The following is a 19,217-nucleotide window of genomic DNA, read 5'->3' as shown; positions in this document are numbered from 1 at the left end:
ACCACTGCTGTCGGCTCAGCAGGAGAGAAGAGGAGCCTGGGGAGAGAGGAGGAACAGAAGGACGACGGTAAAATCCATTCGCCCCTATTGTTCTTCCATTTAGATGTACTTGAGTTATTTTTCTAACTTTCTCTCCTTCTCAGTTCCTGTGTAGAGGCCGACTGTAGTCCAGATGGCCAAGTCCATGCTGAGGGCGGTTGATCCTGACGACAAGGCGTCTGTCAGAGGAGTCGGCACCCTTGACTTGGATGGCATCTTGGGGAACCTCTGCGAGGTATGAGTCTTAGCTCAAGCAAATTTTTTTTATTAAGCATTATTTCTTTTTCCGCCTGGTTTTAACCATTCGGCTCTTTTGCAGGCCATGCTGCGCGTCCAAGGGCTCAGGCAACCCCTCAAGGAGAAATCCAAAGAGGTAACAATCGCTAAAGCTCGGGCCGAGTCCGCCTTGGATCGAGCTCAATTTGATATTGCTCAGAATGAGTATCTGACGCTTGATATGATGTATTCGCAGGCGGAAGCCAATATGCAGGTGAAGAAGGACCTGGACTCGGCCCGCCTGCGCATCACTTCCCTTAAGAAAGAGATTACAACTCTTAAGGAGAAGCTCGAGCCTCTTCAAGATGCCAAGGAAGAGGCCGAGAGAGCCAAGCAGAAGGTGGGCCGCCTGGAGCAGCGCCTCAGCAACCAGGAGCATCAGCTGAAGTCCAAGTTTGAGTCCGTGGCTGATCAAGAGAGAGAGGCTCTTGTTAAGCAAATGATGAGCGATTATGAAGCCATCATGCGGGACACTTGGTCGGCTGTACAGCCGGACTCGGACTATCAGATTTGGAAATCCAAATTTGACGAAGCCAGCAAAGCATTCGACGCTCGCCTTATTGAAGAGGCTGAGAATGCTGAGGCCGAGGAAAGTTCTAGGTCCGACTCTTCTGGGGAGTCGTCCTCTGGTGGCGAGGAGGAGGATCAGGCGGAGGAGCCAGAGAAAAAGGAGGAAGAGCAGCCGAAGGACGACAAGCCGGCTGCCACTGAAGAGGCTCTCCCCTGATCACTTAAGCTTTTATGCTTTTCTGCGGCCGAATGGCCATGTACTTTTCTTTTCCGGCCTGTGTGCCGAGTATTTGTATCTTTACCGACCGAGGGGTCGGGTAATTTGACAATCTTTCTGGCTTTGCCAGATAACAATCTTAACCAATCGTCTGGTGACGATTGGTCTTTTTTAATTTAAATCATTCGGCCATTTGGCTGACGTTATCCATATTGTTGTTGTCCTTTGCATTTTGAATTTTTCATTGCATGTTTTTGGCTAAGTATTATAACCTGTATACCATGCGAATGTTCTTGCCCCTGGACGGATGTCGAGTGGTTTCGGTTTATTGGATTGATTGACTTAGAAATTTTTGATACTTAGAAGAGTATGCATGGTTTCTAAGTCAATCAATCACTATGGTGATTGCCCCAAACCACGCGGCAGACGTCCATCCAAAATTGGCAAACATAAGTGTTCATTCGGCCATTGGCTCGAACTAACTCAAATTTCCAACTTAGCTAATTTGCTAAGGGTAAACCTCCGCTTGTTCTGCCCCATAAGCAAAAACAAGCGCCTCCGGCCATAGGCCTCTTTGAGATAAAATGCTAAGTTTGTAACTTAACCAATTTTCTTTAAAAATAATTGTCCGCCTGTCTTGCCCCATAAGCAAGGATCAGGCGTCATCCGGCCAATAGCCTCAATAAGTGCTAAGTAGTTAACTTAACTTGTATATTAATCAAATATTCCGCCTGTTTTGCCCCTGAGCAATAACAGGCGCATCCGGCTTTATGCCTCACTTAGCCTCTACTCATGAAACAGTGACAACTGCGTTAAATAGAAAATTCAGGTCTTTTAGATTTCACTTTCGATTAAAACAAACGACTGCGAATGCTGCCTTAGCATTCGGTAGGGCCGCTTGATATATTCGTAGAGCAATGTGCCACCCAAATGGGAGATGCTTCTCCTCGACGAATTCGCCCAAATGGACGTCGCCGGTTATCTGACTCATGTTGGAGCAGGCGGTCATACTCATGTTGGAGCAGACTATGACCATTCAGTCTCTTTTTGTTTATTAACATCCGGCCATGGGCCTCATCATGGTTTTATCTGGCCTTAGGCCTCTTAAATGATTAAGTAAATACTCGTCAAGTGTTGGTGTAAACTTGATGAATTTAGTAGGAACGACTGTTCTAAAACAATCGGCTCCTTCAGAGGGTTTGGGGCGTCTGCTGTTGGGACAGACGCTTTCCAAACATATTGGCCGTCTGTATTTGGTACAGGCGACACTTAAAAAACTTAAATAAAAAGATAAGTTGGGAAATGAAGGCATATTCTCATTAACAATACGTGAGATTTACAAAATTGAGGTCTTTACATTCGTACTTAGAAGTAGTACTTTTTCAAGTTGTCTACATTCCAAGTTCTGGGCAGCTGCCCGCCGTCTGGTTCTTCCAGGCGGTAGGTGCCGTCTCTTACCTCCTCATAAATTCGGTAGGGGCCTTCCCAATTTGGGGTTAGCTTTCCCTGTTCATTCGCCCTACCGACTGCCTCCATTTTCCGTAGCACAAAGTCCCCCACTTTGAGAGGACGCTTGTGTACTCTTTTGTTGTAAGCCCGAGTCATTCTCAGACGGTATATCTCATGACGCAAGGCAGCATTGCCCCTGCGCTTTGGAAGTGAGTCCAATGCTAGGCGCATGGCCTCCCAATTCGCCTCTTCATCATACAACATGATTCGAAGGGTCGGCTCATAGTGCTCAATGGGCAGAACAGCTTCTGCACCATACACCATTAAGAATGGGGTTTCTCCCGTTGCCCCTTTAGCAGTCGTTCTGATGGACCAAAGGACGTGTGGTAATTCATCCGCCCAAAGGCCACCAGCCCGCTCAATTTTCTTTTTAATCCCGTCTGAGATTAACTTGTTGAAGGCTTCGACCTGACCGTTTGCTTGCGGCCGGCCGACTGATGCGAAGAAGCTTGAGACCCCCTGGTCTCCCAGCCAAGTCTTGAGTTGAGGCGTCTCAAATTGAGGACCATTGTCAAAAACCATAGACATGGGCACCCCGAAGCGAGTGATTATGTTCCTCCAGATAAAGGAAATGACGTCTTTAGTCTTGATGTTTTTGACTGCCTCAGCCTCTACCCACTTGGTAAAATAATCCACAGCCACCAATATATAGCGCTTGCCGCCTAGTGCAGTTGTATATGGCCCCAGAATGTCCATGCCCCATTTGGCAAAGGGTATTGGGCTGTGGATGGCTGTCAGGTCTGTAGCCGGACGATGGATGAGCTTGCCAAACTTTTGGCACTTGTCACATTTTTTCACCATTTCCATGGCATCCGACTCCAGCGTTGGCCAAAAGTAAAGCCGCCTGGCCTTGGCCGCGAGGGATCTGCCGCCTATATGGGAGGCGCAGAATCCCGAATGCAACTCTTCGAGAACTTCCTTCCCCTTTTCAGGGGTAACACACTTCAACAGGGGTTTCAAAAAGCCAGCCCTGAAGAGCTCTCCTTGTCGCAACTCGAAGTTAGCTGCTCGTTTTTTTAGAACAGCCGCCTCCCGTGGTGAGTAAGGGAGCGTGCCGTCTGCAAGATAGGCCCGGATGCTGTCCATCCAGGTTGAGCTTCGGTCAAGAATTCCAATGGGGTCTTCCTCAGATATACTTCTTTTTTCCATGACTTCCCAGAAGACTGACCGAGGCGTTTCACAGGAGGCGGATGATGCCAACTTGGACAGAGCATCCGCCTGATTGTTTGAAGACCTGGGCACTTGAGTTAGATGAAATTCTTCAAGTGTCCCAACTTCACTCTTGACCGCCTGCAAATATTTTATCATGGCTGGATGAGTGGCCTCGTACGTTCCATTAACTTGGAGTACGACCAGTTGAGAATCGGAGCAGGCGGATATCTTCTTCGCCCCTGCCGCCTTGCAATACCGGATGCCGGCCAGCAGGGCCTCATACTCGGCCTCATTATTAGAGACCTGAAACTTGAACCGTAGTGCGTATTCGTACTTATCTCCTTCAGGAGATTGACAGATAATCCCCGCACCAAAGCCATTCACAGTGGAGCTCCCATCCACATACACTTTCCAGACCTGGTCCGTATTGTCCGGAACAACCGGCCTTGTCATTTCGACAATAAAGTCAGCGAATGCTTGTCCCTTTATTGCCTTCCTTGGTTCGTAAGTGATTTCTAATCCTTGCATTTCAATCGCCCATTTGAGCATTCGTCCAGAAGACTCCAAGGTTGTGAGTGGCCGTTTGATCGGTTGGTCAGTATAGACCTCTATCGCATGCGCCAAGAAGTAAGGTTTAAGCTTCTTGATGGCCATGTAAAGGGCAAGGCCGGATTTCTCAACCATGGGGTACCGAAGCTCCGCATTTCTCAAAACATGGCTTATGAAATACACCGGGAGCTGGATGCCGTCTCTTTCAGCTAAGAGGACAGCACTGAGGGCATGATCAGAGACGGCTAAGTACATGAAGAGCTTCTCTTGAGGCAAAGGGCTGACAAGCCTCGGCAAAGAATGCAGATGAGTTTTTAGCCTTTGAAAGGCCGCCTCTGCATCATCCCCCCATTCAAAGTTTGTCTTCTTTTTTATTGCCTAGAAAAAGTAGAGACACTTGTCGCCTGAACGGCTGAGGAATCTCCCCAGGGCCGCCAGACAACCTGTTAGTTTTTGCACTTCCTTCACAGTACGGGGCGACTGCATGTCGATTACCGCCTGTATTTTCTCAGGGTTGGCCTCTATTCCCCTTTGGTCAATCAAAAATCCGAGAAACTTCCCAGACTCAACACCAAAGACACACTTTTTTGGGTTAAGCATGACCTTGTGCCGCCTGAGTGTGGCGAATGTTTCTCGGAGATCAGCAAGGTGATCCGCCTGCTGTTTGGATTTGACTATCATATCGTCAATGTATGCCTCTACATTCCTTCCGATTTGATTAATGAAGACCGTATTAATCATTCGTTGGAAGGTAGCGGGCGCATTCTTCAAACCAAACGGCATCACCGTATAACAGAACAACCCCTGATCAGTGACGAATGCCGTCTTTTCTTGATCTTTTTTCCACAGGGGGATCTGATGGAAACCTGAATAGGCGTCCATGAAACTCATCAGGGCATGTCCGGCTGTTGAGTCGACCAGACTGTCGATCTTAGGCAGTGGATAGCTATCCTTTGGACATGCCTTGTTGAGGTCTGTGTAATCAACACACATCCGCCAAGTTCCATTCGGCTTTTTTACTAACACAACGTTAGCTACCCACTCAGGGAAGTTGCACGGCCGAATGAACTTGGCATCTAACAGCTTTTTTACTTCGGCAGCTGCCGCCTGACTTCTTTCTTCGCCGTGGTTTCTTTTCTTTTGCCGGATGGGCTTCTTTTTAGGATCCACGGCGAGTTTGTGGACAGCGAGATCTGGGCTGATGCCTGGCATCTCCTCCACTTCTAAGGCAAAGATGTCTTTGAATTCCTTGAGCAGCTGGTGAAGGTTTTCACCCAACTTTGCAAAGGCAATCGTCCCCACCTTAACAGTCCGCTCTGGACGGCTATCATCCAGAGGGATATCAATGTGCTCACCAGTAGGCTGGGGACGAAGATCATCCGACCTTTCCCCGGTCAGTGATTGCTATTGCTTTTCTTTTTTGACCACCACCAGCTGATCAGTCTTTCTTTTCTTTCCGGCTGGTGGAGCCGACTGTTCTTCCTCGACATCGTCGAGGTCAATCATTTGCTTGCCCCGGCCGGATGCTGCGGCCGCAGGCTTGACGTCCGAGAGATAACACTCTCGAGCCGTCTTTTGGTCCCCATTAAGGGAACCAACTGTTCCATCATCCTTCTCATACTTGAGTAGCATGAGAGCAGGGATGATGACGGCCTTACACTCATTAAGAGTGGGTCAGCCAAAGATGAGGTTGTAAGCCGTGAGCTCTTCAACCACTAGGAAACGGATGGTCATGTGCCGACCGTCTCCCCTGCTTCCCAGGCGGACAGGTAGGTCAATTCGTCCGACTGGGTGCACAAGTCCTCCCCCAAACCCAACTAAGGTGTGGGTGACCTCCATCATGCTATCCGGTTTGTACTTGAGATTGGACAAGCATTTGAGGCTGATGAGGTTAGAGGAACTTCCTGTGTCAATCAGAATTCGGCCAACCAGCTGGTTGGCGACTTTACACTCAATGACAACAGGGTCATCATGCGGCCGACGGACTTTGCCTCTGTCCTGTTCGGTGATGACAACTTTAGGGAAGGTGGATGTGCTAGTTGCATCCCCCTCCTCAACAGAATTGACCATCTTTCTTAGATGGTCCTTGGTACCCCGAATGGTCGGGCCACCACCGGCAAATCCGCCTGCTATGGTGTACACCGGTTCTTCATCAGTTTCGGTACTCACAGCGGGCTGGGGAGTCTTTTTCTTGGACTGCCCCGGATTTGCCTTTGAAGTCACTTTGGACTTCACATAGGACTTCAGTTGTCCTTTGTCGGCCAGACGGTCGAGCTCCCGCTTGAGACTAAAGCAGTCGTTCGTGTCATGGCCAACATCCTCATGGAAATGGCAATGCTTGTTCTTGTTCCGATTTTCAGCGGAACCTTTCATAGCAGTCGGATTTTCAAGAGTTAGCCGATCCTTAATTTCCAAAAGGATGGAGCAGCAGTCCTTGTGGAATTCGTACCTTGGGACGTACGGTTTCCACTCTTTTTTCTTCTTCTGGGCCAGTTGATCAGAGTTATCAATGGCCCAGACTTGCTTTTTCTTTTTGCTCTCTTCTGGCTTAGGAGCTGGCTGAGCAGGCCGACTCTCTTTCTGTCGGTCGGACTTCTTATGGTCCGACTGCTTATTGGAGGAGCAGAGTTCGGTCGCCTGTATGTAGGCTTCCGCCTCTCGCAAGGCTCCTTGCAGGGTAAAGATTTGTTTGCGGACGAGTTCGTACTTAAAAGTAGACCCGTCCTTCAGACCCTTAAAGAAGTCTGTGAAGGCGACCTCATCAGACAGCCCATGAATCTGGATTCGGACCAGATTGAACCGCCTGACGTAGGATCGCAAACCTTCTCTATCTCCCTGCTGTACATTGCTCAAGTCAAGACTTGTCTTTTTGGCAGGGATGTTCATAGAGAAGTTTGATGCAAACAAGAACGCAAGCGTCTTGAAGCTATTTATGCAGCCAGCCGGCGGGTTGCCAAACCACTGCTGGGCTATGCCCTTCAGGGTGGCTGGAAAGCAACGACACCATGCGGCATCATCCAACCCCTGTAAATACATGAGGTGGGTGTATGCTAGCAGGTGGTCTTCTGGGTTGGAGGTCCCGTCATAGGCTCCAACCAGAACGTTTTTAACTTTAGCCGGCTGTACGGCTTCAGTTATTTCCCTGGAGAAAGCAGAGGGTTGATCTCCAAGGTGTTGCAGCCTAAGCTGTCAGTCCATCGGCTGATAGTCGTATGCCGCCTGTCCTCCATAGAGGGTAGGTTGCATGTAAGGTACAACTGGCGCCTGGTACAATGGTTGTGCCATGTACTGGGCGGACTGAATCACATGCGGCCCAGACTGAACCCTTTGGCTGCTTGCTGGGGTCTCATGTACAGACTGGGAACACCTCACAGAGGTACTCCGAAAGCTATCATGATAAGTCGACGTTGAAGCCGACTCTGATAGCTGAGTTCTCTTCTCCTCGATGTATTGCCGAGCGTCGGAGAACGTCTTCTTGCTGCCATCCGGCTGTACATGCCGGATGGGCTTTCTTGTGCTCGTTTCTGGGAAACGGAGCCGAGTGAGATCAAATTGGGGCCGGGCCTTCTCCTTAGGGGCAGGATGAGGAGTCAGCTGACGGTCCCTGACCGACTTCTGTTTGCCAGCTTGGGCTGGCTTCTTGGCCGACTGCTCCTTTCTAGGGACAGGCGACTTCTTAGAGGCGAGCTGCTTGATTTCACCCCTGAGGCTGCTCAGGAGTGACATTAGCTCATCCCGAGTGACGGGAGTTGATCCTGCCGCCTGGGAAGGATCAACCGGCCGCCCCGAGGGCTTCTTTGGCTGACCAGCAGTTTTGCTTGGTCCTGCCTGAACATGGGGACGCTCTCGCCGTTCCTTACTGCGGATGCGTTTAGAGATGAGGGATCCATTTGGATCCACATAGGTTTCGACATCAGCGTCGTCACCTGAGTCATGGTCCGTTTGGACCAGTACATCATTTGGAGGCCGAATGGCCTCCGGATTTGGTACAGGTTCTTGTGAAGCCATTTCAGAGGTACTCTCCCCACAGACGGCGCCAAATGTTTCGGGGGTTTTTGTCCCTCGGGAGAGTTACAACACTGAAACTGGATTCAACTGAGGATGCCTGTACCTGCAAAGCAAACGGACCGCCGGATGGTCGGTGGTCCGCCTCCGAAGATTAAGTCAGTAAACGTTTGGAGATAAAACGTGCGGAAGTAAAGTTATCTGCTTGGATTCCAAGCTCAGGTAAAGTGAGATAAGTGACGTATTGTCTCGTATTGCGTGTGCAAAATTCTCTCCCTGTCATAAATGACATAATGTCCCTATTTATAGGGTCCTTTTGAAAAGTGTGCCTTCCTAGGATCTGGTGACCTAGTAATTAGGTCACGCCGTTTTGCGGCGCCTCGGGATTTGGGCCTTAGAAGGCCGCCATCCCAGGGCCAATGCCTGAGTGACACGTGTCACTGTGCCCAAAGGATTTTGAAGCACTTTTTGTGTGACACGCGTCGCCACCTGAATGGTCCCTGCTGGACCTTCAGTCCACGTAGGACGGAGAAGAGTCCACCCTCCACGTGTCATCATTCTATAGGTCCAAATGGGACCTTTACGGAGGACACGTGGCACTTTCTGATTGGGCCACCTGGCCGGGTATAAAATACCCAAATCAAGAAGTATGGGCTCAACAGTATAAACAGTGACAAGGATTAAAAAAAACCAATGGCTATTCAGAACACTGTTACTCAAACCAAGCACAATTCCTGTGCTCTATTTTCTATTCTTATATTCTGTCCTAGGTAATATAAAGGGATTTGCTACTTGGCCTTTCGGTTTTTCCACACAACAAAGCAAACTTACCAGAAACTTAATTAACCATGGAAGGTATAGTTCTCTCTTTTACAACATTCCTTGCATTTTATTTTAATTTTACTTGTGCATATTTTTATTCCTATAGAAATTTCTTGTGAGTTACTTGATTAGTTAGAATTAGCTAGATAAGTGATGAAAAATTATGCATTTCATAAAAAGCTGCTACTAACCAGAATATTACTGGAACCATTTGCATGCACAGATCAGAAATACAAAACAAGACAGAAGCCAGAATATGTGTACTTGAATCAATTAAATGCAGCAAGCAAGGCTTATATAGTAAGGGTGGTTGTTGCTGAAAAAGGAAGGGACATACTATCTTCCAAAAAAACGGTCAGATTCCAGACTTTACTTCTAAAGGATGAAAAGGTATGCATTTATTACTTTATATGTGACTATCATACTAAATCTGCTACATTTATGATGCAATTGAAAAACTACACTGTAAAAAGGTTTCACATACTAAAATACTAAAATATTGAGAATAGCAAACCTTCAAAAGATCGCATTGATTAGCTAACATTCACATAAACAAGACTACTATTTTTAGATCATGTTTGAGTGCAGTTTAATTCATATCAGGCAATATGGTAGGCTGTACAATAATTATAGTAACAAATAATAAAAAACAGCTTGACTGATTATATTACTTTACTATTTTTATATTGTGATTTAGCTTTTAATATAATTTTAGTTATGCTGTAATCAATAATCATACTCAGATTAACATTTAGTTACCTGAATTATACTATAAATTACACTATAATGCAATTCCACTTATGTCTAAATGATAAAAATTCAAGTGAAATATTAGCTTTTTAGATTTATCTTACAATAAGAATAAAACCACCTTCTAATAACGCTACTCTACAGAGCTTAATGTTGTTAAAAGTTTTGAATGGATGCTTATCATTTATAGTCAATTACATCAGTGATAAAGTAACTTTGTCTGAGCAACAATTATATTAAGCAAAGCACATATTGTATGCAATTTAAATCAAAGAGCAGTGACGCCTTATTCTCCCTACCTAACAACAAGGTATATATAGTTAACAATTTTGATGCATAACTATAATATAATGGTTATGGTCATTGAACTTAATTACTGATGTCTGCTTCACAGGGTAATAGAATGCGCGGTACTTTATTTGGCGATCAAATTGAAGCCTTTGATGAGGCATTACAGTACCTCGGAGAGTATGACATTTCTGCTGCGCCAATTAAATTCATTGACGAAAAATGGAGGACTGAACTTGATCAGTTTCCTTACCAAATGACTTTTGGTAGTAGAACTGTAATTCAGCCAGTACATCCAGAGCTTGGACCAATTCTGCCCAACTATCGACCAATAGCAAGTATACCTCGTGCGGTAGATCCTGATGAGAGATACGGTATAATGCACTTACTAAACAATCTCGCACCAAAGTTAGATAATTAAAAGGCTAACAAAGTTGTCTTAATTCACAGATGTCGTAGGTGTAGTGTTATTTGTAGAAGAGGAGCCGAGGAAAGTTGAAGCCAGAGATGGAAAGAGAGAAAGCTGGGTGCGAGAAATAGTCATCACTGATCAAAGGTTCATTTTCAAAGAACTAAATGTTTGGATATGCCAGATATATAATTTGGTACAAATTACAAATTAAGATCACTAAGAATATGCATTTCATGTAACAGCTGCGATCGACCGCTCACCATCTCAATGTGGAATGACCTTACGGCAGGAAAGTACTTCGACGAATTACCTACTTGGGCAGAAGCGTTCAAGGTTATAGGATTCACGGCTCTTAAACCATACACTCGTCGTGGTAAGACAGATATTACTATAACTTACGTAAATGGTTAATTGCGATGAATCAATGATCCCATGTTGGTTATATTAGGTTTTTCGATGAATTCTGCTATGTCCACTCGAATAATATATGAACCTGAGGGAGAACGAGCTCGTGTGGTGTCTGATTGGTAATTTCCTAAACCTAAACTAACAAAAATAATAGCCTTTACAGTGTGCTGATCTGCTCTTTAACTAACATTGTGTCAGGGCTAATCTCTTCCACCAGAGGTTAGTAGATAGACAAGCAAGAGTCTTAGATGTAAGGTACCCAAGTGAAAACAAAAAAATTGTTTCCATTGTTGAACTAAAGCAGAAAAAGGTAAACATTAAGGAATTACTGCCTATTTTCAGACGTTCATGCTAAACTATAATCAAGTATACAGATTCTAACTGATATTCATAAATATAATGTACATGTAGCCAAGTAACACCTTGCAAGAAGAAACTTTATGGATTGAAGTGACTATTCAGGATGCTGAATTAGAAAAAGTGAATGCATATACGGGTTGCTCAAACTGCTGCAAGCGCACCAACCTTCCATTGCAGAAGCGCTATTCTTGCTCTTCTTGTTTGAACAAAGAATGCATCTGCACTGAGAGGTATAAAACAAGTTTCCTTTTATATCCATTACTATTTATTAATATTCTACATGACAATGCTTACTTTACATTTGTACCAGAATTACGTTCAAATTTGAAGCTAGCGACACCATAGGAACTATGGCATTCACCACTTTCAACGATGATACAGAAAGATTATTCAGGAAAACTGCAGCTGAAATTTATGCCATTAAAGAATCGGTAAATTAATTTACGATATTCTTACCTTCTATTTACTTTCCAGCTTATATGTGCAGTTTAACCTTACAAAGAATGCTAAAAAAACTTTGCATTCAGAAAATTTTCAGCCTATATGTGCAGTTTAACCTTACAAAGAATACTAAAAAAACTTTGCATTCAGAAAATTAGAGTTATAGGCAACAATATGCTTAGACTTAGGATTAATCAAGTTAAATTTAACACTTGAAATCTTCTCTACATAATTCATTATGTAAGACCAATAAAGCAATCTACTTACATGAAATCAGTGCTTATACAGATTACATTTTTATTTTATATGAGTAACGATTCTACACGTGCTCTTTCAGTTAATTCTAATGCTTGCTGTTATAACAAAATCAACGCAGGATGATCACAACGCATTCAAGGCCATTCAAGACTTACTCAGCAGCACACCGTTCTATATTAAAGTTGGACCTACTTGGCACTTGGGTCAGAACAATGTGCTGGAGTGGACACTCAGAGCTATTGAGCTTAAAGAAAATCCTCACACCCATGAAGCTGAGCAACTATCTGCTGGTTACTTCAGCCAAGAAAAAGATGCAAGTGAAAAGGTTCCAGAGAACACTATTGAGTCAGGTAATTCTGAACCGTTCATTCCTACCCCAAACTTGAAGAAAAATTCTGACAAGCATACACAAGAAGAGCCTTACACTGAAACACTTGACACCCCTCAGCAAAGTATTGAATCACTTAAGCGCAAGAAATCCTTAGGAAAAAGTCCTATGGAATTTGAAAGTGAAGAAAGCGAATCCCAAGTGCCACTATCACAAGTCGGGGCGAAAAAGAAACTTTGCTTTGGCGGAATGACTCCGAAGAAGGACACTGCAGGTCAAAATCCTACAATACCTTTGGCAAAGGATCGTGTTGAAGATGTAGCTGAGCCTATGGGATCTGAGCACAGGCAAACCACACCAATTATTGTGAAGACTGAAAAGGTTAACAAGCCATCTGTTGAATCTGCCACCAAGGAAAAGTAGTCCCTGAACTACTAAGAAACTATATAAGCTGCTAATGAAGTATTGAAGATTATCTACTTAAGGTGCACTACTTGAAAATCTTTTGCATATTAAATCTTTTGCTAGACTTTAAGTATATGGGCAACTATAAGAACTTCGCTTTCGCTGGGACAGTAGATCAGCATATTATGATAAGGACAATAGATAGTTGCCGAAAAATTTTATAAAAGCTCCAGCATCGTGTAGTACTAAACTTCAGTTTATCTCCAGAATTTCATGTATATAGGAATTAGATGCTGTGGAGAGAAATCTTTTGAGGAGTTTTCCAGGAACAATAGCAATAGTTAATGTTCCTGGAAAACACCATACTAGGACTATATTCTAATGTACTGCTAAATTAATGTGCATGATAAAATATATCTATAAAAAATATATTAGTTTATGTATATTGCTTTTCGTGAAATTTATTACATTGCTTTTCGTGAAATTTATTACTATGATGTTTGTTTAAAGCTGCTTGAATTATGATCAAATAACTAACAAAATATTGAGAGCAGTAAGCTTTCAAAAGATCACATTAATTAGCTAACATTCACGTAAACAAGACTTTTCTAAAAAAACCATTAATACATATAATACAAATTAACTAAATATTACAACCGTAGATATAGTACATTTATCTAAACAGTGGTAATACTAGCATTATAGTTTGAACATCCCACCAAAATATACAACATAGATAAATGCAATGGCAATATAGTTTGTTCAAGATAAGACTCAACGTTGCAGAATCTTGACAACAAAGTTGCATCATTAATTCCAAATTGTGAAGAAGCATGCATGTTCATACTGCAGCAAAATAAACAAGCATGCATGACACTTATTCAGAGATGACAGCAATTGCAATTTATCATGCACCATTCGTTTACAGCTGTAGCCATGTGATGCTTAAAGTGAATGCATTGTAAAATATCTCTATGAAGCAGAGGCACTATGCAAGGTATTATCAAAATAAAGGTGATGCTTAAAGCTGCAATTTTTCAAAGAGAATACCCGTAGTACTTTTAAGCCATTGAACTTTTAAAATTGCTCAATTTAATTTGAACAAATTATCAATTCATTTGCTTATTAAAGTAAAACTAAATTACTTATGCTGAACAAATAGTTTTATAGCCGCGATAGCTACTTACATGAGCTTGCTACTTAAATGGTGTATGGACGTAGATCCAAGGATCAAGACTTATTCTCACATATGCGAGTATACTTTTGGTAATGCTGGTAAAGTAATCGTATCAATCGTTCTTTATGTTGAACTTTATATGGTTACTACAAGTTACATGATCTCGGAAGGAGATAATCTAAACAAGGTATTCTCGGAATTTTCAGTTGGAGTATTTGGAATCCCAATCGAAGGCAAATCATGCTTCATAGTAATCATTGCTCTAATTCTTCTCCCAACTGTTTTGTTGGATAGTCTAAGCATTTTGGCTTACATTTCTGCGATTTATAATTAAAAATCTATTTAAAGTGATATAATTAACAGACCAATCACATAGATTATAACTGTCAAACGAACTTCGTATCATGGTGGTTCTCCAAATGCTTAAGATTCTCAATGTAACTTGTAAGTATGTAATTTCTTTAGTAATTGTTACATTATTGTATTAAGATGATGTTCTTTTACAAGAATATCATGCTGCTTAGCAATTTGATATTGGTGGGCCGTTCATACATGCATGCAATCAAATAAAAAGCAATAATGAAAGCACTACAAAACAAAGTGCTCACCTAAAAAAAATTTTACCTGTAAAAAAAAAAAAAAAAAAAAGGAGCATTTTCTTACTATAAATAGGACTTAACATGAATATGAGCAAACACAAAATACTTCATTCCAACGCATTGCAAACCAAATAGAAACCAAAAATTCTCTACAAAAAGAAAAACACAAATTCCTTATTATCCTAACTTAAAAAATGCCTCAAACAATAACTACCAAAATATATCGATTTCCCCTACCTATTATAAACCAAAAAACAATTTCAGCTTACATAAAAATACCGTTTCATCTACACATAAAAACACAATCAGCAGCAAAGTTCGTGGTAAAACAGGGAATCAGCACCAAAGTTGGTGGTAACGATTCCTTTAAAATGCACTTTAATATAATTATGTTACTGGTGGTTAAATTCACTGCAGAAGTAACATATTAATATTAAAGTGTATAAATAAATCCCAAGTTATGCATTAAAGCAAATGGAGTGGGTGTTTATGTCAAAGAAATGGAATTAATTTCCATCAGATGAATCCAACTCCAACAAATAAACTTGGGAGAAGTGTGCGAATATGAGAAAATCTATAATTTTAGATATTTTTCATATTACGTACACGTATATATATATATCTGTTTAGGTGAGTTGTCACTAAATAAAATCACTAAAAAATGGACAACTAAACACCTAAACAGAATCCAAATTGGCCGGTAAAGCCAATGGTGTTGGTGTTTACATGAAAGAGATGGAAGAAAACTCCATAATAGAAGATCAACACCAACCGACCAACTTCATTTTGGAGAATTTTACACGTTAGATGGCTAATAGCGAAAAAAGTTTTACATATCATTAGAAAAAATTGTATCTTAAAGTATATAGTGTAAAGTCACGATATTACCATGTAATATAATTACTATTACTTAATAAATGTAATTTAATATACTTTTAAATTATTTTTTAATATTGTTCAAAATCATAATAAATATGAAACTATTTTTATGGATCATTCCACCAATAAACGAAATATTTGAAGCAATTACTCACTAGAAAAATTCGAAAGGATCTACTATTACAAAAAATAACCAAGGTAGATACATTCACCAATAAAATTAAATTATCATACATTTTTCAACTACTATATGTACATTAAAGTGACAACTAAATGAGGCAAAGATAGTATTGATTCTGATTTTTTATTTTTGGTTTTAATTTCGATCAGTAGTTTGCAATTCATAGATGATCAATACAATGAGCCCATGAGCCTACGGCCCATAGAGTATACCAGACCTAACCCATTTAGACTAGACACTTGTGTATAGCCTATACTAGGATTGAACCTTAATCCAAAAATTGTCCTTTTTTAAGGTATTGTCAAATGCAAAGTATATTAATTAATTAATTAATTGTAATAAAGTTAAAGTAATGCTTTGCATACGTCAGTAGGTATGTATTTGTTTAAGTTTGATTTCTTTTTAATTATTCCTTAAAGCATGAGCAAGTGACCATTATTATTAATGTATTATTTATGATATTGTAACTATTTAAACAGTTGGATCAAATTAACATGAAAACGCATAAAATTAGATAATTCTCATCGAACTTTAAGATGCTTTATTATGACTCAAGTCATTATAAACCACATTGCATTTTATTCCATGACAAAGGAATTCGAGATTTGCTTATTTGTGCACAACTAATATTCAATGATATGGAACTAAAGTATGATGGATATCACTGTATTAAATTATATCCAATTACATAAAAAGAGATGCTTTTATTTATTATATATATATAAGTAAAAAATTTAAAAAAAGGATGCTTATATTATTTATACATAAGACCAACTTGAAGCTTTGTAAATATCGATGTAGTCATACTCACTAACTCTTTCATAAAACCGTACTCATACTTAAAGTCATGAAAAATAGAGTATCAAAAAAGTGCAAAATATGTATAAAGTTTGTATAACTCTTGTTATTTCCAATAGAAATGCATGGTAAGTGTTAAACTAAAGAATATTGTAATACCTAACTTGCCTAGAACTCCTAAACAAGATAAACTCTCCAATAATACAATATTAACAAATATAACAAACGAAACTCTAATACAATATTAGCAAAACGTTGATTCTGCTCCATCTATACGATGATAATCTGTGTTAAATAGTCTAATAAAACAACACCACCAAAAATCAAATTACGGCGAATTACATTAAAGGATAAACAGCGGCTAATTAGACACTAATCACCAAAGCAAAATCACCGTTGGGGGATCGCGCGCGCGCGGGCCAACAACTAGTATATATATATTCACTCTTCTTTTTTCTCTCTGTATTTTACCATTTGAAATAGTTGAAAATTCTTCTATTGCATCCTTCTAAGATAAAATTTCTCCTCAAGCATGCCCAAAATTAACCAGCTAAATTATTTTGTTAAGAGAGTTAATTAGGGTTTAATTTTTGTTAAATTTTGGAATTGTTGCATTTAATTTGCTCAAATATACTGTTAAAGTAGTGGTACTGAATCTGCTCTTGTTGAGCTTAGATTATACCTTATGTTATTTTTCTCAAATATAATGTTATTTTTGCTTACACCTTGTGTTTTTTTGTTAAAACCATGTGCTATCTTACAGAAACTACTTTGAATTTTTTATTTTAATAAAATCTAATATATATATATATATATATATATATATATATATATATATATAAAGGGGAGTTTTTTCCCGAGATTTTAGAGCGCCACGTAGGATCTAATTTTCTTAGTGCGCCACGTAGGATTATAAATCTTAGTAGTAGCCAATTAAATAAGAGATTATTAATTTCTTTTATAATTAAATAATTCAAATGTCACGTAAGCAAAATTGGCGAATGAGATTTTTAAATTTAAATTAATTAAATTTAAAATATTATCTTTTAATATTAGGAATTTTATCTAAATATATAACAAATTTTAGCTAATAAATACAAAAAAAAAAAATAATAAAAAAAAAATCAAACAAACCGTGCATCGCATGGGCTTCATCTAGTTTGTATTATGTTACTATGATCGTGTTGTTTTTATTGTTATGGTGTGCTATTTAGTATAAAACCTAATATTATTCTTTATATGATTTAATGTTATTGCGCTTAAAAATAGTGATATATATTCCTTTGTTATTTTGTTTAAATATGGTGTTATTTTAGATTATATATACCTTCTGTTATTTTGCTCACATATAATGTTATTTTTGCTTACATCTTGTGTTATAATGTTATTTTTGCTATATATATATATAGGGGAGGGATCCGGTAAGAACCCTTCCTTAAATAAGAACCCTTTCTTATGTAAGAATCCTTTCTTATGTTCTAAACTTTTTCCTATGTTCTAAATTTTTTTCTACTTATGTTCCAAATTTTTTCCAATGTTCTAAATTGTATTTTAGATTATGTTCTAAATTTGTTCATATGTTCTAAATTATATTTTTCAGCTTATGTTCAAAAAAAATTTCTATGTTCTAAATTTTTTTTTTCAGTTTATGTTCTAAAGTTTTTCCTATATTCTAAATTTTTTCTACTTATGTTCCAAATTATTTTTAATGTTATAAATTGTTTTTTAGATTATGTTCTAAATTTGTTCCTATGTTCTAAATTATTTTTTCAGCTTATGTTCTAAATTTTTTTCTATATATTATTTTTTCAAATTATGTTATTAATTTTTACCTATGCTTTTATTATTTTTTTCAACTTATGTTCTAAATTATTTTTCTTATGATCTAACTTTTTTGGATGCTTATGTTCTAAATTTTTGCTATCTTCTAAATTATTTTTCTTATGTTCTAAAATTTTCTGCTTATGTTCTAAATTTTTTCACCTTATGTTCTAAATTATTTTTTCTATGTTCTAAATTTTTTCTATGTTCTAAATACAAAATTGTCATTACTAAAGGATCATTTTAGATGGTTAGATCAAAACTAATAAAGGGCTGAGATTGGTTCTTATATAGAGGAGGGTTCTTACATGAGCCTTCCTATATATATATATATATATATATATATATATATATATATATATATATATATATATATATATATATATATATATATATATATATATATATATATATATATATATATATATATATATATATATATATATCAGTTAGTTATATTGTGTGAACATCATTTTTTTTTTTTTTTGAAAAATTGTGTTATTTTACTTAAAGATTGTATTATTTTGTTTAAAACTTAAGTTATTTTAATTTGTCAAATTTTTGTTTGCTTTATTTTACTGTTTCACCGCTTCTTTCAGATTTCTTCATCACAATCTAGCTATCTCGTGTTTACATTTTTTTTTTCCAGAATTTCAACATAATTTTCAATTAGCCATCATTAATTATATTGAAATATGATTTTTAAGTTTCTTGCTCCGTTTTCCTCTAATTTCTATCGCACGCACTCTCCTTTTTCCCCTTTTCTATTTTTTAAAATTTAATATAATTAATCCGGAGTACCATGCTCACGGTACTCCGGGAGCATAATAGAAATTGCGGTTATCCAATACTCCCTCCGTTTCATAATGTTAGTCCCATATAGAATCAATTACATAAAATAAGAAAACAAATATATTTGGAATCTAACATTAAAATACAACATAATTCATAATTAGTTTACCTTATTTAACTTTTTTATTTTTTTATTAGGAAAGCACAAGTCATAATTGCATAATTTAAGATAAAAACTTCC

At 39.0% G+C, this 19,217-nt stretch overlaps 1 protein-coding gene across 1 annotated transcript; it reads left to right on the top strand.

Moving 5' to 3' along the window:
* Nucleotides 1–11,611: 11,611 nt before the first annotated feature.
* On the top strand, nucleotides 11,612–13,045 carry LOC145627087 (uncharacterized). Its single transcript, XM_081679483.1, has 2 exons — nucleotides 11,612–11,728; nucleotides 12,115–13,045. Exons 1-2 carry the CDS (start codon nucleotides 11,648–11,650, stop codon nucleotides 12,745–12,747), a joined length of 714 nt encoding a protein of 237 aa, XP_081535609.1. The 5' UTR covers nucleotides 11,612–11,647; the 3' UTR covers nucleotides 12,748–13,045.
* The last annotated feature ends 6,172 nt before the right edge of the window (nucleotides 13,046–19,217 follow it).

This window comes from Chenopodium album, chromosome 4, assembly GCF_948465745.1.
Source record: "Chenopodium album chromosome 4, dcCheAlbu1.1, whole genome shotgun sequence".
NCBI classification, from domain to species: Eukaryota; Viridiplantae; Streptophyta; class Magnoliopsida; order Caryophyllales; family Amaranthaceae; genus Chenopodium; species Chenopodium album.
This window is presented reverse-complemented; position numbering and strand designations above follow the sequence as displayed.

What these genes read in the sequence shown, in the direction of transcription:
- LOC145627087 (XM_081679483.1), top strand. Translation starts at nt 11,648, where the DNA reads ATGGCATTCACCACTTTCAACGATGATACAGAAAGATTATTCAGGAAA. An exon ending in TTTATGCCATTAAAGAATCG is followed by an intron (nt 11,729 to 12,114) that starts GTAAATTAATTT and finishes AAATCAACGCAG; the next exon opens with GATGATCACAACGCATTCAA.